The sequence below is a fragment of the Salmo trutta genome, chromosome 34 (genome assembly GCF_901001165.1).
Source record: "Salmo trutta chromosome 34, fSalTru1.1, whole genome shotgun sequence".
In the NCBI taxonomy this organism is placed as follows: Eukaryota; Metazoa; Chordata; class Actinopteri; order Salmoniformes; family Salmonidae; genus Salmo; species Salmo trutta.
In genome coordinates, this window is record NC_042990.1 from 35,867,622 (window position 1) to 35,891,603 (window position 23,982).

At 44.4% G+C, this 23,982-nt stretch overlaps 1 protein-coding gene across 6 annotated transcripts in view; it reads left to right on the forward strand.

Moving 5' to 3' along the window:
* LOC115174086 (MAP7 domain-containing protein 1) overlaps positions 1–22,292 on the forward strand; it is an 89,850-nt gene extending 67,558 nt beyond the window's left edge. For 2 of the 6 annotated variants that reach the window (XM_029732749.1, XM_029732752.1), the window contains 12 exons: positions 1,959–2,063; positions 8,845–8,973; positions 11,444–11,598; positions 11,721–11,824; positions 12,816–13,048; positions 13,261–13,600; positions 14,084–14,264; positions 16,579–16,683; positions 16,956–17,009; positions 17,234–17,303; positions 18,936–19,208; positions 21,765–22,292. In XM_029732749.1, the coding sequence (XP_029588609.1) occupies positions 1,959–2,063; positions 8,845–8,973; positions 11,444–11,598; positions 11,721–11,824; positions 12,816–13,048; positions 13,261–13,600; positions 14,084–14,264; positions 16,579–16,683; positions 16,956–17,009; positions 17,234–17,303; positions 18,936–19,208; positions 21,765–21,775 (1,760 nt within the window). In that variant the 3' untranslated portion in view covers positions 21,776–22,292. The remainder of the gene's footprint in view (positions 1–1,958; positions 2,064–8,844; positions 8,974–11,443; positions 11,599–11,720; positions 11,825–12,815; positions 13,049–13,260; positions 13,601–14,083; positions 14,265–16,578; positions 16,684–16,955; positions 17,010–17,233; positions 17,304–18,935; positions 19,209–21,764) is intronic. The other 4 variants (XM_029732753.1, XM_029732754.1, XM_029732751.1 and 1 more) reach the window with 3 other exon arrangements.
* Positions 22,293–23,982: the final 1,690 nt, after the last annotated feature.

Here is a 23,982-nt window from a genome sequence, read left to right on the forward strand (position 1 = left end):
CGGCTCACACAGTTCTCTCATTGAGCAGCGTAGAACAGGACAGAGACGTTCTAGACTAACTAATGTTGATTTACAGTGTCCTACAGTCTGGGTGTCGTAGGGGTGGGATTGTAATTTGGTTAAGGGGGTGGTAAAGTTCTCATCTGAGGACTATTAGAATAGCTAGATGAGTCATTATATAATTCATGTTTACTAACAATATGTTACCAATCACTAGGTCACTATTTCTACTTGGCTTCAGTAATCACTGAATGACCAAGTACCATCATGATAATAGACTAGATTTGTATTGATTCTTCTCATCTGAACTGTTTCTCTGACTCCAGATTTTAACTGTTCAGTAGAATCCAGATATAGGAGACAGAGGGGAATATGTGGAGCGTGTCATGTAAATGTTTCATTAGACTTGCTGTGTGAACTGCAAGGTGTTGAGTTTATCACCGAACTGTGAGGATCATTCTCAGCGTTCAGTGTGCCAACTGTCTCCTACAGTACACTATGCTGCTCAGTCCAACAATGACGCAAGCTTGTGAAAGGCAGGCCTTCTCTTGGATTGTGTGAAGAACCTTCTCTCCTCTCTGAAGTCTGAATAAGAATGAGCGTGTGTGTGTGTGTGTGTGTGTGTGTGTGTGTGTGTGTGTGTGTGTGTGTGTGTGTGTGTGGTTTGAACTACAAAGACTATCTACACCACTTGGTGTTCTCTAGAAAGATCTGTTTCTGGGTTTTAGACGCCATCTGTTTCTGGGGGTTTAGAAGCCATCTGTTTCTGGGGTTTTAGACGCCATCTGTTTCTGGGTTTTAGACGCCATCTGTTTCTGGGTTTTAGACGCCATCTATTTCTGGGGTTTTAGACGCCATCTGTTTCTGGGGTTTTAGACGCCATCTGTTTCTGGGGTTTTAGACGCCATCTGTTTCTGGGGTTTTAGACGCCATCTGTTTCTGGGGTTTTAGACGCCATCTGTTTCTGGGGTTTAGACGCCATCTATTTCTGGGGGTTTAGACGCCATCTGTTTCTGGGGTTTAGACCCCATCTGTTTCTGGGGTTTTAGACGCCATCTGTTTCTGGGGTTTAGACGCCATCTGTTTCTGGGGTTTAGACGCCATCTGTTTCTGGGGTTTTAGACGCCATCTGTTTCTGGGGTTTTAGACGCCATCTGTTTCTGGGTTTTAGACGCCATCTGTTTCTGGGGTTTTAGACGCCATCTGTTTCTGGGGTTTTAGACGCCATCTGTTTCTGGGGTTTAGACGCCATCTGTTTCTGGAGGTTTTAGACGCCATCTGTTTCTGGGGTTTTAGAAGCCATTTGTTTCTGGGGTTTTAGACGCCATCTGTTTCTGGGGGTTTTAGACACCGTCTGTTTCTGGGGTTTTAGACGCCATCTGTTTCTGGTGTTTTAGACGCCATCTGTTTCTGGGGTTTTAGACGCCATCTGTTTCTGGGGGTTTAGACGCCATCTGTTTCTGGGGTTTTAGAAGCCATCTGTTTCTGGGGATTTAGACGCCATCTGTTTCTGGGGTTTAGACGCCATCTGTTTCTGGGTTTTAGACGCCATCTGTTTCTGGGGGTTTAGACGCTATCTGTTTCTGGGGTTTTAGACGCCATCTGTTTCTGGGTTTTAGACGCCATCTGTTTCTGGGGTTTAGACGCCATCTGTTTCTGGGGTTTAGACGCCATTTGTTGCTGAGTTGTAGATGCCGTTCATAAACCCAGTCACTTCAGTCATTTAACTTTCCCAATTATACCCCAAACTTTTTCGAGTGCCCTAAACTACAATGAATCAGTGAATGATGTGGTCCCACTCTGCTATAAGCTCTGTCAACTGCATGATCCAGACAGACAGACAGACAGACAGAGAGCGAGCTCATCGACACTAGGCCTACGTCTACAGTACATCCTTGGGTTCCCCATCCCGCCAGCTTTGTGAACAGTTGTTGTCTGTTGCGTTCTCTCTGGTGCAGGCAGATGTTCGGCCTCCACTGTCAACTTACCGAGACAGGTGGACCCTGTCATTAACAACAGGCTGTCCAAGTCCTCTGCCACCCTCTGGAACTCCCCCAACAGAAGTAAGGATGACCGACCTGCGTCAATGTCCACCAGGCCTTTATATCAGTCCCCCTCCTCCCCTACTCCCCACTCCCTTCTCCAATCAGATCCTCCTTACTACCTGGTTTTAGTTTTTTGTTTTAACTGTGGCCTGGTGGCCTGCCTGCCTGCCTGCCTGCCTGCCTGTTGCCTGGTGACCAATCATTCCCTATCCTTACAACACTACATTACCCGTCTCACATCCCCGCTCTCGTGTGCATCATGGTTTTGTTGATTTGTTGTTGTTGATTGATTTACCTTCCTCTCTCTGAATTTTTCGATCAGACCAGACATCTATATTATTCCATATTTTGTGATCATTTTTTCCTCTATTGGTGTATATAGGTTTCTGTCACTTCAGTCACGACCCCCTTCTATTCCACAGTCTTTGGTTGTCCTCCACTCTGCTGTTGGTCATAAGCTGTGCTGGTGTGGAGGTGGTGGTGGTGGTAGAGGTGTGGTAGAGGTGGTGGTGGTGGAGGTATGGTTCAGTGGTCATGATGGTGTGGTGGTGGAGGTGGTGGTGTCGTGGGGGTGTGGTTGAGTGGTCATGATGGTGTGGTGGTGGAGGTGGTGGTGGTGGAGGTGTGGTAGAGGTGGTGGTGTCGTGGGGGTGTGGTTCAGTGGTCATGATGGTGTGGTGGTAGAGGTGGTGGTGGTGGTGGAGGTGTGGTAGAGGTGGTGGTGGTGGTGGTGGAGGTGTGGTTCAGTGGTCATGATGGTGTGGTGGTGGAGGTGGTGGTGGTGGTGGTGGTGTGGTAGAGGTGGTGGTGTCGTGGGGGTGTGGTTCAGTGGTCGTGGAGGTGGTGGTGGTAGAGGTGGTGGTGGTGGTGTGGTAGAGGTGGTGGTGTCGTGGGGGTGTGGTTCAGTGGTCGTGGAGGTGGTGGTGGTGGAGGTGGTGGTGGTGGTGGTGGTGTGGTAGAGGTGGTGGTGTCGTGGGGGTGTGGTTCAGTGGTCGTGGAGGTGGTGGTGGTGATGGAGATGGTGATAGGTAATGTAATGTGGCTAATGTTTCATCTAATACTAAAGATTCTCCATTTTGGCTTGGAAGAAGACTAGTGTAATGTAAATGGTCAGATAATGTAAATGATCAGATAGTGTAATGTAAATGGTCAGATAGTGTAATGTAAATGGTCAGATAATGTAAATGATCAGATAGTGTAATGTAAATGGTCAGATAATGTAAATGATCAGATAGTGTAATGTAAATGGTCAGATAATGTAAATGATCAGATAGTGTAAATGGTCAGATAATGTAAATTGTCAGATAATGTAATGTAAATGGTCAGATAGTGTAATGTAAATGGTCAGATAATGTAATGTAAATGGTCAGATAGTGTAATGTAAATGGTCAGGTAATGTAAATGGTCAGATAATGTAATGTAAATGGTCAGATAGTGTAATGTAAATGGTCAGAAAATGTAATGTAAATGGTCAGATAATGTAATGTAAATGGTCAGATAGTGTAATGTAAATGGTCAGAAAATGTAATGTAAATGGTCAGATAGTGTAATGTAAATGGTCAGATAGTGTAATGTAAATGGTGTGGTGGTTCATTTCTTTACTATCAAATGAGGAGAGACAAACTTATCACACAAGTCAGAGTTATACTTAAACTAAATCTTTATTAGTGAGAGTTTTGCGATGGCTGGTTGACGAATCACCCTCAGATGATTAGTTGAGACAAAAGTACAAAGGTATTTTATAGCCAAGATACACCCCTTTCAACCTACATGACGAACACCAGATGTATAGAACGGGTCACAAGGTTAAGATTTGTATGAAAGATACCTATAATTCATAGCAGACAGTATCTGCTGTAAAAACAGTCATCTTTGTCTACAGACCAGGGTCTGGCCCTGGGGTCATCTCTCCCTGGTACCATATAGAACAGAAACATTAACTCATGCTCTGGAATGCTCTTTAGGTTTTATCACCCAAAAGACATGGTAAATCTCCTGTCAGTGTTATCTCCCAGAGGCCCATCCTCAGTAGAACACACACACAATAGTTATACAAATACCCTATTCTGTTGCATAAAACAACAATTTGATGCAATTAAAGTATTATAACATAATCTTGCAATTTTCCACCATAATGGTCAGATAGTCGTTGATGAACTCTTTATCTAACTATCACATGTACAGTAATAACATGTGGAGAGGAGATCTTAGGTAGGGGAGATCTTAGGTAGGGGAGATCTTAGGTAGAGGAGATCTTAGGTAGAGGAGATCTTAGGTAGAGGAGATCTTAGGTAGAGGAGATCTTTGGTAGAGGAGATCTTAGGTAGAGGAGATCTTATGTTGAGCAGATCTTAGGTGGAGAGGTCATCAGGTTGCTATAATATATTCCAGTAGCTCGTCATCCATTCTTTTAGATGGCTGTCCAAGTCCTCTTCCACCCTCTGGAACTCCGCCATCAGAAGTTGTCATGTCAATCATAACTGACTACATGCAGTCAGCTTTTATTGATCTTCCCGACAAGTTCAATACTCAGTCAAGTCAATACTAAATACTTTACACAGACTGTCCTCTCTCGGCAGACTGATATCTGCCGTATGAAATCCAGTCGACTTAGCAGTTAGAATGTTCTGGCTGTGGGATATACGTATGTCTATAATAGCCTGGTGGTTTTTAGAGCCCCAGGACTTATCTACCAGGTGTTCACTATATCAGGCAGCAGCAGTGAATGTTTTGCCGCATTGAAGGAGAAAATAAGCCGCCTCACTGTTGCTTAGCAACAGGCCCGGGCCTAGGTGGGTTATCAACCATAAAACACTTGGTGAAAATGATCTGTCCAAAATACAGCGAAGGTGACCCCTGGTCCATTAAATAATATGAACCAGTCAATTATATGGGATTAGTCAAAGCTTTTCAGTGTTTTCCATTCACTGATCAGTGCCATCCTAAATGTGCTTTACATGCATCTGCACAAATGAAGTGTCACGACTCACGCTTATCATCAGCTTCTTGGTGTTGTCGTTGTGATTGTGAACTTTCTGTGCTTGGATGACTGTGTGCGTGACTGTGTGTGTGTGTGTGTGACTGTGTGTGTGCGTGCGTGACTGTGCGTGATTGCGCGCGTGTGTGTGTGTGTGTGTGTGTGTGTGTGTGTGTGTGTGTGTGTGTGTGTGTGTGTACGCATTCAATGTTGTTATTACAGGATAATGCTTAAGAGGACATGTTGAGATGTTCCTCTATAAACAGCATATTTTCTGATTCCAGTTTCTGATTCCAGTTTCTGATTCCAGTTTCTGATTCCAGTTTCTGATTCCAGCCTGACTTCATTGCTGAGCAAAGAGTCAACGGGGCAACATTCAGTGTGACATGCCATCAGCTAAAGCATACAGAGAAAGCTGAGCGATCCACACAAGAGTTGTGTCCCAAACTGCACCCTATACAGTATATAGTATAGTGCAGTACGTTTGACCAGAGCCCTATGGGGGCTGGTAAAAAGAAGGGCACTAAATAGGGGTTATGGTACCGTTTGGGACGATCATTAGCATAGCTGACTGGACCCAACAATTAGGGCCCACACCATAAATCAGTTATATAGCAGTGGAGTCTCTATAGAATGCTGTTACTGTAGGCCTACCCAGCTTTGTTCATCCCAGGGTCCCTTCACTTTTGTATCATTCCTCTATCAACCAAGTCCTTGATGGAGTTGAACTTGTGATGCCTATGTTAACATTCTATTGTACGATACTATCAATGACCCATTGAAGATGCTGAAACTCTTTGGTCACACAGGCCTAATTGCCAGTTACTTAGAATGAAGTTTATGAGAGACTCAGCTCATACTCTTTAGCCTACTGGAGGTACTGTAATACGGAACGTGTCCCTATTTCAACTCATCTTCAAAAGGTTTGGGTCATTTCTCCACCTAATTCTCTTCCACACAGAAAATCTCACACAGAGGGCTCTCACAAATCCACCAGTCTGCTTCTATCACCACAACGTAGCGCCCTTTGACCCAGACACTGTTTTGTAACATTCTGAAATTGACATAGTTTTAGGGACAAATGATTTCAGGGACTCCCGGCGTTCAAAAGCCATTTGCTCTGACATTACATTTGTTCCACTTATGATTGTTCTTGAGTGTTTGTCATGATGCCTGTGTCCCAAATGGCACCCTATTACCACATAGTGCACTACTTTTAAACAGAGCCCTGTGGACCCTGGTCAAAAGTAGTGCACTATGTAGCAAATAGTCTGCCATTTGGGACGCAAACTAAAACATAATATGACAAACAAACATCTGATTCTGAACTAATGGCATAAGAGTGAGTCTTACTCGCAGCATCACAGGAGTAATGTAGGTTCTAATGCTGAGGATCTGATCTAGCATGTCTCTGTTAGCATGGCTAGGTCTGGGTGGAGCTTAGGTCTGCTAGACAATCATGGCTTTATGGGCGGTGTGTTTCTGAATGACAAGTCATTTGGGATGAAGAACTACATGTATTCAACAGTTTCAAGTGTTATTAGTTGTATGTACGGGATACACAGGGTATACACCGTCCAACCAAATGCTTACGCACAGGTTCCTTCTCGACAATGCAACAACAATAAGAAATAATCAAATATAAGTATATGAATATAAAGTAAATGTCTCAGTAGAATAGAATAGACATTTTATCATACGTATAATACAGGAAAGTACAATTTATAGTCCAATATTTACACATGTATTGTGGATGGCAAGTGTGTTTTTATTCTTTCTGTATGGAGGACATGTAGCAGTTGAGCAGTTATATTGTTATGTGTGTGATCTGTGACGTTATGAGGTATGTGACATGTACAGTACCACTGAAAAGTTTGGACACACCTACTTATTCAAGGGTTTTTCTTTATTTTTACTATTTTCTACATTGTAGAATAACAGTGAAGACATCAAAACTATGAAATAACACTTATGTTATCATGTAGTAACCAAGAAAGTGTTAATCAAATCAAAATTTACATTTTAGATTCTTCAAAGTAGCCACCCTTTGCCTTGATGACTGGCACACTCTTGGCATTCTCTCAACCAGCTTCACCTGGAATGCTTTTCCAACAGTCTTGAAGGAGTTCCAAGCACTTGTTGGCTGGTTTTCCTTCACTCTGCAGTCCAACTCATCCCAAACCATCTGAATTGGGTTGAGGTCGGGTGATTGTGGTGGCCAGGTTATCTGATGCACCACTCCATCACTCTCCTTCTTGGTCAAATAGCCCTTACACAGCCTGGAGTTGTGTTGGGTCGTTGTCCTGTTGGAAAAACAAATGATAGTCCCGCTAAGCGCAAACCAGATGGGATGGCGTATCACTGCAGAATGCTGTGGTAGCCATGCTGGTAAAGTGTGCCTTGAATTCTAAATAAATTACCGACAGTGTAACTAGCAAAGCACTCCCACACCATCACACCTCCTCCCCCATGCTTTACGGTGGGAACCACACATGCGGAGATCATCCGTTCACCTACTCTGCGTCTCAGATTTACACCAGTCTAATGTCCATTGCTCGTGTTTCTTGGTGCAAGCAAGTCTCTTCTTATTGGTGTCCTTTAGTAGTGGTTTCTTTGCAGCAGTTCGACCATGAAGGCCTGATTCACACAGTCTCCTCTGAACAGTTGATGTTGAGATGTGTCTGTTACGTAAACTCTGTGAAGCATTTATGTGGGCTACAATTGCTGAGGCTGGTAACTGTAATGAACTTATCCTCTGCAGCAGAGGTAACTCTGGGTTTTTCTTTCCTGTGGCGGTCCTCATGAGAGACAGTTTAATCTTAGCGCTTGATGGTATTTGCGACTGCACTTGAAGAAACTTTCAAGGTTCTTGAAATTGTTCATATTGACTGACCTTCATGTCTTAAAGTAATGATGGGTTGTCATTTCTCTTTGCTTATTTGAGCTGTTCTTGCCATAATATGGACTTGGTCTTTTACCAAATAGGGCTATCTTCTGTATACCACCCCTACCTTGTCACAACACAACTGATTGGCTCAAACGCATTAAGAAGGAAAGACATTCCACAAAGGAACTTTTAACAAGGCACACCTGTTCATTGAAATGCATTCCAGGTGACTACCTCATGACGCTGGTTGAGAGAATGCCAAGAGTGTGCAAAGCTGTCATCAAGGCAAACGGTGGCTACTTTGAAGAATCTCAAATATAAAATATATTTTGATTTGTTTAACACTTTTTTTGTTACTACATGATTCTATATGTGTTATTTCATAGTTTTGATATGTTCACTATTATTCTACAATGTAGAAAATTACAAAAATGTAACTTTAAAAAAAAACTGATGAGTAGGTGTGTCCAAACTTTTGACTGGTGCTGTACATGTAGGTGAAACATCTCCAGATTTCTCCACCTGTCCATCATGTTTAACTGGAGTGAAGTCTGTCTCTACAGTATGTAGTAACAGTGGTCAGGGTGAACTAGCTATAGTTATTAAGTGTGATCAGACAGTGACCAGTTTGTGTTGCGGAATGAAATGCTGTGCTGCAGTGTTGTCAGTGAGTGACTGGGGAACGGTGGATAACCTGGTGGTGCACTACTGAGGGGTCTGATTCTGGGGACTCTGCAGGGTGTGTGTGTGTGTGTGTGTGTGTGTGTGTGTGTGTGTGTGTGTGTGTGTGTGTGTGTGTGTGTGTGTGTGTGTGTGTGTGTGTGTGTGTGTGTGTGTGTGTGTGTGTGTGTGTGTGTGTGTGTGTGTGTGTGTGTGTGTGTGTGTGTGTGTGTAAGAGCACCCAGGTACTGACAGTGCCCTCTTGTGTCTGCCAGCCCGCAGTCTGCGCCTTAGCGCGTGGGAGAGCCGCATCGTGGAGCGGCTGATGACCCCCACCCTGTCCTTCCTGGCCCGTAGCCGCAGCGCCGTGACCCTGCTCAACACTAGCGACTCCCGGGACCCCTGTGAGTGACCTCTGACCCCTACAGGAACCTTTATCCTTTCTCTCCCTTATTTTCCAGGGAAGGGGAACTTACAGCATACATACCCCAGACTACCACTAGTTACAGTATACCCCAGACTACCACTAGTTACAGTACAGTATACCCCAGACTACCACTAGTTAGAGTACAGTATACCCCAGACTACCACTAGTTACAGTACAGTATACCCCAGACTACCACTAGTTACAGTATACACCAGACTACCACTAGTTACAGTATAAACCAGACTACCACTAGTTACAGTATACCCCAGACTACCACTAGTTACAGTACAGTATACCCCAGACTACCACTAGTTACAGTATACCCCAGACTACCACTAGTTACAGTATACCCCAGACTACCACTAGTTACAGTATACCCCAGACTACCACTAGTTACAGTATACCCCAGACTACCACTAGTTACAGTACAGTATACCCCAGACTACCACTAATTACAGTATACCCCAGACTACCACTAGTTACAGTATACCCCAGACTACCACTAGTTACAGTATACCCCAGACTACCACTAGTTACAGTACAGTATACCCCAGACTACCACTAGTTACAGTATACCCCAGACTACCACTAGTTACAGTACAGTATACCTCAGACTACCACTAGTTACAGTATACCCCAGACTACCACTAGTTACAGTATACCCCAGACTACCACTAGTTACAGTATACCCCAGATTACCACTAGTTACAGTACAGTATACCCCAGACTACCACTAGTTACAGTATACACCAGACTACCACTAGTTACAGTATACCCCAGACTACCACTAGTTACAGTACAGTATACACCAGACTACCACTAGTTACAGTATACCCCAGACTACCACTAGTTACAGTATACCCCAGACTACCACTAGTTACAGTATACCCCAGACTACCACTAGTTACAGTATACCCCAGACTACCACTAGTTACAGTATACCCCAGACTACCACTAATTACAGTATACCCCAGACTACCACTAGTTACAGTACAGTATACCCCAGACTACCACTAGTTACAGTATACACCAGACTACCACTAGTTACAGTACAGTATACACCAGACTACCACTAGTTACAGTATACCCCAGACTACCACTAGTTACAGTATACCCCAGATTACCACTAGTTACAGTATACCCCAGACTACCACTAGTTACAGTATACACCAGACTACCACTAGTTACAGTATACCCCAGATTACCACTAGTTACAGTATACCCCAGACTACCACTAGTTACAGTATACAACAGACTACCACTAGTTACAGTATAACTCAGACTACCACTAGTTACAGTATACCCCAGACTACCACTAGTTACAGTACAGTATACCCCAGACTACCACTAGTTACAGTATACCCCAGACTACCACTAGTTACAGTATACACCAGACTACCACTAGTTACAGTACAGTATACCCCAGACTACCACTAGTTACAGTATACACCAGACTAACACTAGTTACAGTACAGTATACACCAGACTACCACTAGTTACAGTATACACCAGACTACCACTAGTTACAGTATACACCAGACTACCACTAGTTACAGTATACCCCAGACTACCACTAGTTACAGTATACACCAGACTAACACTAGTTACAGTATACCCAAGACTACCACTAGTTACAGTATACCCCAGACTACCACTAGTTACAGTACAGTATACCCCAGACTACCACTAGTTACAGTATACCCCAGACTACCACTAGTTACAGTATACCCCAGACTACCACTAGTTACAGTACAGTATACCCCAGACTACCACTAGTTACAGTATACCCCAGACTACCACTAGTTACAGTACAGTATACACCAGACTACCACTAGTTACAGTATACCCCAGACTACCACTAGTTACAGTATACCCCAGACTACCACTAGTTACAGTACAGTATACACCAGACTACCACTAGTTACAGTACAGTATACCCCAGACTACCACTAGTTACAGTATACCCCAGACTACCACTAGTTATAGTACAGTATACCCCAGACTACCACTAGTTACAGTATACCCCAGACTACCACTAGTTACAGTATACCCCAGACTACCACTAGTTACAGTATACCCCAGACTACCACTAGTTACAGTATACCCCAGACTACCACTAGTTACAGTACAGTATACCCCAGACTACCACTAGTTACAGTACAGTATACACCAGACTACCACTTGTTACTTCATACACCAGGCCACCACTAGTTACACTATCTTTGTCTCATGCATTATTTCTGACACAGGAAGTAAACTGTCAGTTAAATCCTGCAGAGCCCAGTATGACCTATAAGGATCAAAGCTGGCCAGAGGTCCACGCTGAATAACTGTGTCTGCTACCGTTACATTTTCAGTAGGTGGCCTGTCATGATCATTACTGTAACTATTAGGGGACCTGACCTTGTCTTTCCTGCCTGTTTTCTTCATCTCTGTGATGTACTTAGACTCTCACCACTGCTCCCGTTCAGCCTCCGCCAGCCCCCTGGACGCCTGCACCCACCACCACCCTCACCGGGACTCCTCCGAACGCTGGAGGGGAGGAGTGTCCGCCAGCACGCCTGACATCACACAGCGCCAACGCCGGCAGAACTCAACGCTGGTCAGTGCACGTCCTCACACACACACACACACACACACATGTTCAAGAGTACATGTTAACACACACTATAGTGTAATTCCAGGTATTCTGCCGTAACTGTTCACCCTTTTTGTTTGTCAAAGTTGGATAAGAAGAAGAAAGAGAAGAAAGACAAGGAGAGGGAGAATGAAAAACAGAAAGTTCAGAAGAAGTTCCCAACACCGACCAGATCCAGGCCGGAGTTCAGGTATTGTTAGGACACAGGACACATGACACAGAACACCGGACACTGATTTACAGAACACAGATTACAGAACACAGATTACAGAACACAGATTACAGGACACAGAACACAGATTACAGAACACAGATTACAGGACACAGAACACAGATTACAGAACACAGATTACAGGACACTGATTACAGAACACGGAACACAGATTACGGAACACAGATTACGGAACACAGATTACGGAACACAGATTACAGGACACAGATTACAGGACACAGATTACAGGACACAGATTACAGGACACAGATTACAGAACACAGATTACAGAACACAGAACATAGGATGGAATAGAGCCCAGAATATGTCTTGTGCCAGACAGTAGAACTACTCTAAACTGTCCTATACTACAGGTCTCTGCCCAAATAAAGGAAACACTTCATTAAATTAGGGAGATTAAATATATTGAAAGCAGGTGCTTTCACAAAGGTGGGGTTCCTTAGCAATTCCTCAGCAATTAACATCCCATCACGCTTAAGGTCATATATAAAAATGCTGGGCAGGCCATCATTTTGCCCATTATTTTGGCTACAATGACTATGCCCCCATAGGATGACAATGCCTCCATCCACAGGTCACGAGTGGTCATTGAATGGTTTGATGAGCATGAAAACTATGTATGCCATGGCTGTCTCAGTCACCAGATCTCAACCCAATTGAACCCTTATGGAAGATTCTGGAGCAGCGCCTGAGACAGAGATGTCCACCACCATCAACAAAACACCAAATAATGACATTTCTTGTGGAAGAATTGTGTCGCATCCCTCCAATAGAGTTCCAGACACTAAGAATCTTCTCCCTCCCTCTTCCTTCCTTCCCTCCTCCCTGCCTCCTCTCTCCCTCCCTCCCTCCCTCCTCCCTGCCTCCTCTCTCCCTCCCTCCCTCCCTCCTCCCTCCCTTCTCCTTCCCTCTCTTCCCCACTTATCTCTTTTCATCTCTTATTCTGCAGCAGTACCCCAAAACCCCAAAACCGACCTCCATCACCTGTGGCCCCCAAAAGCAAACTGTTGTCCCCCTGCCCTCCAATGGCTCCCAAGACCCCCTCCACGGGCAAGAAGATCCCCACAGGCACCAAGACCCGCCCCAAAAGAGCCCAGACCCCTGTCAGGGTACAGCGTCAGCCGGTCACCGTGGAAACTAACAGCGAGCCCCATCAGCCAGACACTCCTGAGGAGACAAAGAGTAAGTTTGTTCGCCGTGGTTACCGTATCCAAGCTCCAGAACGTTTCTTTTCAGCTGTTATTTCTTGCCCTCTCTGCCTTGAGAAAACACACATTGTATCAACTCTATGATGTTTGCTTCAAATGAGCCTTGAAGTATATTCCACGGTTATGGTCCATCGTGTGGCTTCAGATGTGAAACAGAGGCCTCTCCTGTCTCTCTTGCTCTTACAGGCTCCAGTAATGTTGCTGCTATAATGGTGTCTTCGGCGCCGGTGACACAAAGTGCACCAGTCACAGTGGCCGCCTCTACCCAAGCCTCAAACCTACAGCTGACTGCCTCTGCTGCCTCAACTCCCACAACTGCCCCAGCTGCCACCGCTGCCTCATCTGCTCCGGCTGCCTCATCTGCTCCGGCTACCTCATCTACTGCTGCCACTCTGGCTTCCAGGCCCTCGGCCGGCACCAACGACCCAGAGGAAGCAGCTCGAGTCCTGGCTGAGAAACGCAGACAGGCCCGGGAGCAACGGGAGAGAGAGGAGCAGGAGTGCCTGGAGCAGGAGAAGAGGAAACGGTCAGTCACACCCTGGCTGGAATTGATTAGACATGTCGTTGAGTTGATATTATAGTACTGTAGTATTATTGAATGTTATAGATTGGAGTGTCGTGTCTGTCTGTCTGTTTGTCTGTCTGTCTATAGCAGGGGTTCTTCAACTTTTTAGCTCAAGGCCCAAATGAGAAATCGACTGTCTTCCGTGACCCAAATTGTTCTCCAATGACCCAAATTAAAAATAAATAGTGTGTGATGTATAGATGTATTCTCATAACTCGCGACCCACATTTCACATGACCAGGGCCCGATTTGGGTCCCGACCCATAGTTAAAGAAACCCCAGTCTATAGACATATGAATGGTTTACTGTTTGCCTAATGTCCAAGACAAGTGTGTACCATACATTGATATGTGTCATGTTGTGTGTTGATTTGAAAATGCCGTCCAGTGTGAGTATATATTGTATGAGCATGTGCGGACCTGACTGAGCGTGCTCCCCATGCAGGATTGCTCGTGAGGAGGGCATGGCTCGGCAGGCGGAGGAGAGGAGGCGCAGGGAGGAGGAGGCACGCCTCATGGCGAAGGAGCAGCTACTGAGAGACGAGGCCCAGCGCCTGGAGGAGGAGAAGGAGGCGAAGGAGAAAGCCAAGACGGAACAGGAGGAGAACCAACGCCTGCAGAAACAGGTGCGAGATCGACAGGCAGTCTTGTCGTACAGCATAGAAGAAGACTTATGACACAGGTTGACCGATCTTAGGTCGAGGTAACGTTATGAGAGGGAATGTTTGCTGTTTGAGGGGACAGACATGTGTGCTGTAAGGCCTACAATCAGCATGTCATTGTCACCATGCCTTCTCCAGGCAGATGCCCAGCATTTATTGGAGCTGAGAGAGCCGTTGTCAGAGTGGGATAGTGACAGCTCTGTCCTCCCCCTGTCCCCGTCTCTGCTCCGCACTGCAGTGGGCTGACAGGGGATAGCTGGTGACAGTGTTCCCACTACCCCTGCCTGTAGCATTCAGACATGCTTGAGTCCAGTCTCCCCTGAGGGAAGACCAGTGCAATTTGCAGTTTGTTCGACACTGCCAGCAGCCATCTTCCTTGCAGTGTGTGTCAAGATGGTGAGGCATCATATTCATACAATATTTTTCAGCTATCTCATGAACCATGACAAAGCAAGTTTTATCTTCCAGGCAACTTTGAACATTAAAACGTCATTGCAAACATCTGTAGTTACTCAACTGTATACAACCTGTGTTTTGCACTGTTTATGAAGCATAGCAACCTTGTTCTTTTGATGGATGACGTTCTTTAGATATTTGCTGCCTGTGGTATAGCCCAGTGGTTTGTTTGGAACTGATGTGATCACAGCTTTGTTTTCATCCCTCCATGCATCACCTATTTAGTAGTGATGACTCAAAAGACCCAGTGAGCTGCATTATTACAGGGATATATCAAGCCCTGCCCTACAGCCTACTACAGTCTAGACTGGGAATATGTTGCCACCTAGTGGTTAGAAAAGGGGACATTCATCTACTCTTGTATTCATTTGCTAATAATTATTTTTACATTCCATTTGATATTATATGAAATTAGAGTTTTATCTAGACTGACACGATTCCCTCGTTGAGTCATTTCCCTGTTCTCTTCTTAATAACGTGATGAACATCCTATGAACATAAATGGGCTTTCCATAGTATTGATGATCGTATTGATGATCGTATTGATGATCGTATTACTGATCGTATTGATGATCGTATTGCTGATCGTATTGATGATCGTATTGATGATCGTATTGATGATCGTATTACTGATCGTATTGATGATCGTATTGATGATCGTATTGATGATCGTATTGATGATCGTATTACTGATCGTATTGATGATCGTATTGATGATCGTATTGATGATCGTATTGCTGATCGTATTGATGATCGTATTACTGATCGTATTGATGATCGTATTACTGATCGTATTGATGATCGTATTACTGATCGTATTGATGATCGTATTGCTGATCGTATTGATGATCGTATTGATGATCGTATTACTGATCGTATTGCTGATCGTATTGATGATCGTATTGATGATCGTATTACTGATCGTATTGATGATCGTATTGCTGATCGTATTGATGATCGTATTGATGATCGTATTGATGATCGTATTACTGATCGTATTGATGATCGTATTGATGATCGTATTGCTGATCGTATTGATGATCGTATTGATGATCGTATTGATGATCGTATTACTGATCGTATTGATGATCGTATTACTGATCGTATTGATGATCGTATTACTGATCGTATTGATGATCGTATTGATGATCGTATTGCTGATCGTATTGATGATCGTATTGCTGATCGTATTGATGATCGTATTACTGATCGTATTGATGATCGTATTACTGATCGTATTGATGATCGTATTACTGATCGTATTGATGATCGTATTACTGATCGTATTGATGATCGTATTACTGATCGTATTGATGATCGTATTACTGATCGTATTGATGATCGTATTACTGATCGTATTGATGATCGTATTACTGATCGTATTGATGATCGTATTGCTGATCTTATTGATGATCGTATTACTGATCGTATTGATGATCGTATTGATGATCGTATTGATGATCGTATTACTGATCGTATTGATGATCGTATTACTGATCGTATTGATGATCGTATTGCTGATCTTATTGATGATCGTGTTGATGATCGTATTGATGATCGTATTGCTGATCGTATTGATGATCGTATTGATGATCGTATTACTGATCGTATTGATGATCGTATTGCTGATCGTATTGATGATCGTATTGATGATCGTATTACTGATCGTATTGATGATCGTATTGATGATCGTATTGATGATCGTATTACTGATCGTATTGATGATCGTATTGCTGATCGAATTGATGATCGTATTGATGATCGTATTGATGATCGTATTGATGATCGTATTGATGATGTTGTTTTGTCCCGTCTGTGTCAGAGGGAGGAGGCCGAGGTCAAAGCTCGTGAGGAGGCGGAGCGTCAGCGCCTGGAGAGAGAGAAGCACTTTCAGAAGGAGGAACAGGAGCGCCTGGAGAGAAAGAAGGTGGAGAGGGGAGGATGGAGGGAGGAGAGATGAGGGATGAAAGGATGGAGGGATGGAGGGGAGGAGGGATGGAGAGATGGTTGGATGAGGGGGACTCAGATTGAAAAAGTCTAACTTGTCTTTACTTTCTACATAAATATAGAACCAGTAGTGTTTGATCACATTGTATCCTGACGAGGACAAACTCCCAGCCTTAAATAAAACATGTTAAAGTGTATTAGTAATAAAATCCAGTAGCTGACATCTTCTGCCTCTGCTGTTGAATTCCACAGCGCCTTGAAGAAATCATGAAGAGAACTCGTAAAAGTACTGATGCAGGACAAAAGGTGATTGATGTCTGGCCTATGCTTCATATAACAACCCTTTTAGACCCTTTGTTCAGATGAAAGATTATACAGTGTATGTTTTCTTATTTAATTGACTGAATTCATAATAGTGTCTGTCCAGATGTTCAAGGCACTTCTTGATAATAACACCTCATCCACCACCAATGTGTAGCAACCTTGTGTGATACACAGCAACCATTTGTCCCATTTTTTTCTTCTTCTAGCCTTCACTGCCGAATGAATCTAATTCCCCAGCACAGGTCAATGGCAAAGATACTACCAAGAACAGTAAAGGTAAGTTACATACAGTGCCATTCTGCTGTCTCTACAGTGCCATTCTGCTGTCTCTACAGTGCCATTCTGCTGTCTCTACAGTGCCATTCTGCTGTCTCTACAGTGCCATTCTGCTGTCTCTACAGTGCCATTCTGCTGTCTCTACAGTGCCATTCTGCTGTCTCTACAGTGCCATTCTGCTGTCTCTACAGTGCCATTCTGCTGTCTCTACAGTGCCATTCTGCTGTCTCTACAGTGCCATTCTGCTGTCTCTACAGTGCCATTCTGCTGTCTCTACAGTGCCATTCTGCTGTCTCTACAGTGCCATTCTGCTGTCTCTACAGTGCCATTCTGCTGTCTCCTTCAACCTGTGATTTGATTTGATAAAAATGTATTTGGGTAAAAAAAAGAAAATTATACAACATCCCAGCTAGCAACAAACCTTCCCACAACTTTAGAGAACGTTCCCTTAAGAGTTTCATTTTAACTAACGTTTTCTTAGCAATGTTCCAGTGATGTGCAAGGACTGTTTCCAAGAGACCATCCCCTTAATGTTAAACAGAACTTACCCAGAACATGGTTACCATGTTCTCAGAATTTAAGATATGTTCTAGACACGCTTCATGGAAACGTTGCAAGAACGTTTATGTGTCCAGTTTTCTGAGGGTTAGGAGAATATTCCATAAACGTCACACAGAACATGGTTACCATGTTCTCAGAACATATTAATGTTCTAGACACGTTTCATGGGAACTTTGCAGGAACATTTCTGTGTATTAGTTGTCAGGATGTCACCTGATGGTCCCAAAGAAACCATTTACACATCTTGTCTTGTTACTGTTGCTGAGCCAATCAAGACTCTGATTGGTGAACCAGTGAACCGTTCATAGCTCTTTGATTTAGGCCTATTTATTTCAGCAATTTAAAGGCTTTCTGTATAATTGTGTAATGTTGGTGGGGCATGTGAACCTGTTTTAATGATCCTCCTGAATCACTACGATCAATACAAGTTTTTCTTGAGTGTACTTTTAACAGAGCTAAGATTTACTTCGAAGTCCATTCACAGCCTTACACCTATCAATTTCTTCCAGATCTACATTCCTGCCTAGGGGGGGAGGATGAGGGGGGTTCAGAGTACCATGAGCCGAGAGGTTGTGAGTTCAAATCATTTGATATTGAACCGATTATGGCAGTAAGCAGATTATGCAATAAGGCATGTAAAAACCTAATTCTGCTTATCTTAAATCGGCGTAAGGTCAAAAGGATATTCTGAGAACATGGTAACCACGTTCTGTTTGACATTAAGGGAATGTTTTCCTAACTCTAACGCCAAAACATGCTAAAAGGGTTTGCTAACATAGATAGAATGTTCCCCTAAATAACTGATAACTGGACAATCAAACGTTGGGGGAACATTACAGGTAACGTAACTAAAATGTTCTCTCTCCCTAGAATTGTTAGCTGGGATGTGCATTAGATCCCAAGAGGATGGCACTTATTTACAAAGTGGTCTTGGATGCTAACAAATAATGTCATGATTAAAAGACAAGACAGTTACAAAACATTACATTCAATTAGAGAGAGAACACTCAGTCAAGGACCATTTTATTTGTAATTTAAAGAGAGCAACTTTGCTTGGTTTTTTTTATGCAGCTCCTAAGATGCAGCAGATTGAAGCAGAATCCAGCCCTGTGCTGAATGTTGTCCGGCCAGCCATGCACCAGAATGGCCTCTCAGCCAATGGGAAGGCAGCTGACTTTGAGCAGATCATCCAGCTGTCCAATCACAGCAGGAGCAGCAACGGTGGGCCGGGAAAACCGGGGAGTGGCATCGTCAGTGACCCAATCCTGGCCTTCGAGGGAGGAGAGCCCTTCCTGATGAAAACAGGTCCCATGAAGCCTCAGCATGCTGCAGGTAGCTATGCAGGTCAGGATTAGGACCAGACATGTCATGTGATTTTAACATTTCAAATGAAGCATTCTATCACTGTATCAGTACATAGCACTCTAGGATGTACGCAATCCGTAACTCTATAACCATATTACCAGCATGTGTATAGAGAAGCACAGTGTGGATCTTATGCTAAAGGTATGCATCCTGTAGTTAGCTACAACCATTGCTAGAGTTTATAGAGAGGGGACTCCAAACCTTTACCACTATCCCCAAGCCTGGGCCCTAGCCTCTGGGCACGCTGCCCAAGCTCCCTATGTGGGAGAGTTGACGTCCAAGACTGGAAAGAGGATCTCAGTCCTATTTTGGCATGCCCCTTAGGTTGGCAAACGAGGCCCCCTTTATTATGCCAAGACCCCCACAGCCGGTCTCGAAGACGGCCATACCCAAGCATTAAATGTCAGCAAAGCAAACAATATGACTGAGACCAATGGGACATACATAATATTAGGGGAAAGGGGGGATACTTAGTCAGTTGTACAACTGAATGCCTCCAAATGTGTCTTCCACATTTAACCCAACCCTTCTGAATCAGAGAGGTGTGGAGGCTGCTTTAATCCAACCCTTCTGAATCAGAGAGGTGTGGAGGCTGCTTTAACCCAACCCTTCTGAATCAGAGAGGTGTGGGGGGCTGCTTTAACCCAACCCTTCTGAATCAGAGAGGTGTGGGGGGCTGCTTTAACCCAACCCTTCTGAATCAGAGAGGTGTGGAGGGGCTGCTTTAACCCAACCCTTCTGAATCAGAGAGGTGTGGAGGGCTGCTTTAACCCAACCCTACTGAATCAGAGAGGTGTGGAGGGCTGCCTTAACCCAACCCTTCTGAATCAGAGAGGTGTGGAAGGGCTGCTTTAACCCAACCCTTCTGAATCAGAGAGGTGTGGAGGGCTGCTTTAACCCAACCCTTCTGAATCAGAGAGGTGTGGAGGCTGCTTTAACCCAACCCTTCTGAATCAGAGAGGTGTGGAGGGCTGCTTTAACCCAACCCTTCTGAATCAGAGAGGTGTGGAGGGCTGCTTTAACCCAACCCTTCTGAATCAGAGAGGTGTGGAGGGCTGCTTTAATCCAACCCTTCTGAATCAGAGAGGTGTGGAGGGCTGCTTTAATCCAACCCTTCTGAATCAGAGAGGTGTGGGGGAGCTGCTTTAACCCAACCCTTCTGAATCAGAGAGGTGTGGAGGGCTGCTTTAACCCAACCCTTCTGAATCAGAGAGGTGTGGAGGGGCTGCTTTAACCCAACCCTTCTGAATCAGAGAAGTGTGGAGGGCTGCTTTAACCCAACCCTTCTGAATCAGAGAGGTGTGGAGGGGCTGCTTTAACCCAACCCTTCTGAATCAGAGAGGTGTGGAGGGCTGCCTTAACCCAACCCTTCTGAATCAGAGAGGTGTGGAGGGCTGCTTTAACCCAACCCTTCTGAATCAGAGAGGTGTGGAGGGCTGCTTTAACCCAACCCTTCTGAATCAGAGAGGTGTGGGGGGGCTGCTTTAACCCAACCCTTCTGAATCAGAGAGGTGTGGAGGGCTGCTTTAACCCAACCCTTCTGAATCAGAGAGGTGTGGGGGGGCTGCTTTAACCCAACCCTTCTGAATCAGAGAGGTGTGGGGGGGCTGCTTTAACCCAACCCTTCTGAATCAGAGAGGTGTGGGGGGCTGCTTTAACCCAACCCTTCTGAATCAGAGAGGTGTGGAGGGGCTGCTTTAACCCAACCCTTCTGAATCAGAGAGGTGTGGGGGGGCTGCTTTAACCCAACCCTTCTGAATCAGAGAGGTGTGGAGGGCTGCCTTAACCCAACCCTTCTGAATCAGAGAGGTGTGGAGGGCTGCTTTAACCCAACCCTTCTGAATCAGAGAGGTGTGGAGGCTGCTTTAACCCAACCCTTCTGAATCAGAGAGGTGTGGAGGCTGCTTTAACCCAACCCTTCTGAATCAGAGAGGTGTGGGGGGGCTGCTTTAACCCAACCCTTCTGAATCAGAGAGGTGTGGAGGCTGCTTTAACCCAACCCTTCTGAATCAGAGAGGTGTGGAGGGCTGCTTTAACCCAACCCTTCTGAATCAGAGAGGTGTGGAGGGCTGCCTTAACCCAACCCTTCTGAATCAGAGAGGTGTGGAGGGCTGCTTTAACCCAACCCTTCTGAATCAGAGAGGTGTGGGGGGCTGCTTTAACCGACATCCACGTCTTCAGCGCCCCGGGGAACAGTGGGTTAAGTGCCTTGTTCAGGGGCAGAACGACAGATTTTTACCTTGTCAGCTCGGGTATTCGATTCAGCAACCTTACGGTTACTGGCCCAACGCTCTAACCACTAGGCTACCTGCACCATATTATATCCTATGTTTATGTCCCCACAGCCCAAGGGGGTTCTAATGATAATGGCGTGTGCAGAATATCATCCCTAGAACGGAAGAATTTTAATGTTAAGGTCTGATAGACGGTATGCCTCACGTACTGTAGACTTCAAACTAGCTCATATTCCCAGAAAGCAATGCTGATTTTATCTCTCTCTGTTCTTTCTCTCTCTTTTTCTCTCCATCTCTCCAGAAGTCCTTTGAGACACCAGGCTTCCACACACTTTATACCACCGGTTGATCTACTTGATGTGTGCCACACACTGCAACAGCTTATAAAGGGAGTGTGCCAAACAAAGAAACAAACTATGGACTAAACTTTTAAATCACTTAAAAACATCAAATTCCACAGAGGTCAAGAGGGAGGAAGAAAACTCTGCAAAGAAAAAAACATAATTAAAAAAATATTGTCTGTCTTCTCAGCATGTTTTGGTGCAACATATGTTGAGTTTTGTTGAAAATGTTAAATGCAGATTTTATGGTGCACCTTAAATGGCTGACAATGTAATATGACAAGTTTTAGAGCATTGTAAGACCTGGAAATATACAGTATTTAACTACGGTTGTTATTATCATTGTTGTTATGCTATTTATGTTGTTATCATAAGTTGAACAAAGTGTGTGTTTGTTAGTCTTGAATATTTGGGTTATTTAACTAGGGGAGGAAGCTGTGTGAGGATTCTGTCAGGGGAAGCTGTGGGATAAAGCTTAATGAAAGGAAGATGATGTCTCTATTTCTTTCTGTATGTCTGTCTGTCTGTGTCTCTGCATGTATGTCTGTCTCTGCCTGTCCCTGTCTGTCTATCTGCCTCTCATTTAACTAAGATATGATACAGACTAAAGAGTAAGTTTGATCTGTGTGGACATCGACTCTAGTGGGTTAACATCTGACATGTCTGCCATAACCTTCATGTTTCACCTGGGACAATCTTAAAGTTTCCCTGGCTCGTTTCGCCTTCAATTGTGTTGTTGTTGTGATACAGAATAAGTTCAGGTTAGTTTCTTCAGCAGTTCCCATGGCGATCACATTAATACAGGTAGAGCTATCAGGACACAGTATCTGTCCTCTATTCCTGGTCTCTGCTATCAGGACACAGTATCTGTCCTCTATTCCTGGTCTCTGCTATCAGGACACAGTATCTGTCTTCTATTCCTGGTCTCTGCTATCAGGACACAGTATCTGTCCTCTATTCCTGGTCTCTGCTATCAGGACACAGTATCTGTCCTCTATTCCTGGTCTCTGCTATCAGGACACAGTATCTGTCCTCTATTCCTGGTCTCTGCTATCAGGACACAGTATCTGTCCTCTATTCCTGGTCTCTGCTATCAGGACACAGTATCTGTCCTCTATTCCTGGTCTCTGCTATCAGGACACAGCATCTGTCCTCTATTCCTGGTCTCTGCTATCAGGACACAGTATCTGTCCTCTATTCCTGGTCTCTACTGGTTTAATGGCTGTGACTCATATAAGCTGCCTCCTGTCTGGTTTATACAGTGAATGAGGAACTTCTAGACACATCTATTCATATTCCAGGCTGCTGACGGAGGGAGAAATATTAAAGTGGGGAACGAGAGGAGGGAGGTTGAGAGGTTTAATCAGATCAAGGGACAGGTGGAGTGTGTGTGTGTGTGTGTGTGTGTGTGTGTGTGTGTGTGTGTGTGTGTGTGTGTGTGTGTGTGTGTGTGTGTGTGTGTGAGAGAGAGAGAGAAAGACAGAGACAGAAAGAGAGCGAGAAAGAGTGAAAGACAGAGCGAGAGAGACAGAAAGAGAGCGAGAAAGAGTGAAAGACAGAGCGAGAGAGTGATCCTCCTTACAGTGATTTTTTTTGTGTTTTTTTTAAACGGCTTCTTAGCAAAGGGCAATTTCTCTAGCAGGAATTCTGCTATGACTGGGAGTAGTCTGAGTGGGGAGGGGAAAACTGAAAAATAGTTGTTGTTGGCAGATAGGGTTGGAACGTTCTTTCTTATTGGTCTATTAACTAATTTACTGCATGGTGATGTCACCATGCATGACCAAAACTCCATACCACCAAAACAGGCTGAAATTTCAGGCATTTTTTAAAACGGCTCTTACACTAAAAGGGCATTATCATCATTTTCACAATTTCATAGTATTATTCCAAACTCATAGTATGGAAATATATATAAAACACAGGAAATCCCTTTTTTTTTGTCTGCACTGGGCCTTTAAGTGCAGCCATACAGCTGTTCTGTCTGATCTCACTTCACTAGGAATCACTGGGGTACAATTGCCAGCCCGTTTTCACCCAGAGTAGCAGCTGGTGATGTGAATAATTCGATCCGTTTCATCCCTCCATTCCAGACATCTTATTTTCTCAAGAGGAGACTGTGCAATGCTGTATTTTTGGTTGTTGATGCAAATTGTGTGTTTTCTCCCTCACCAGTGCGAC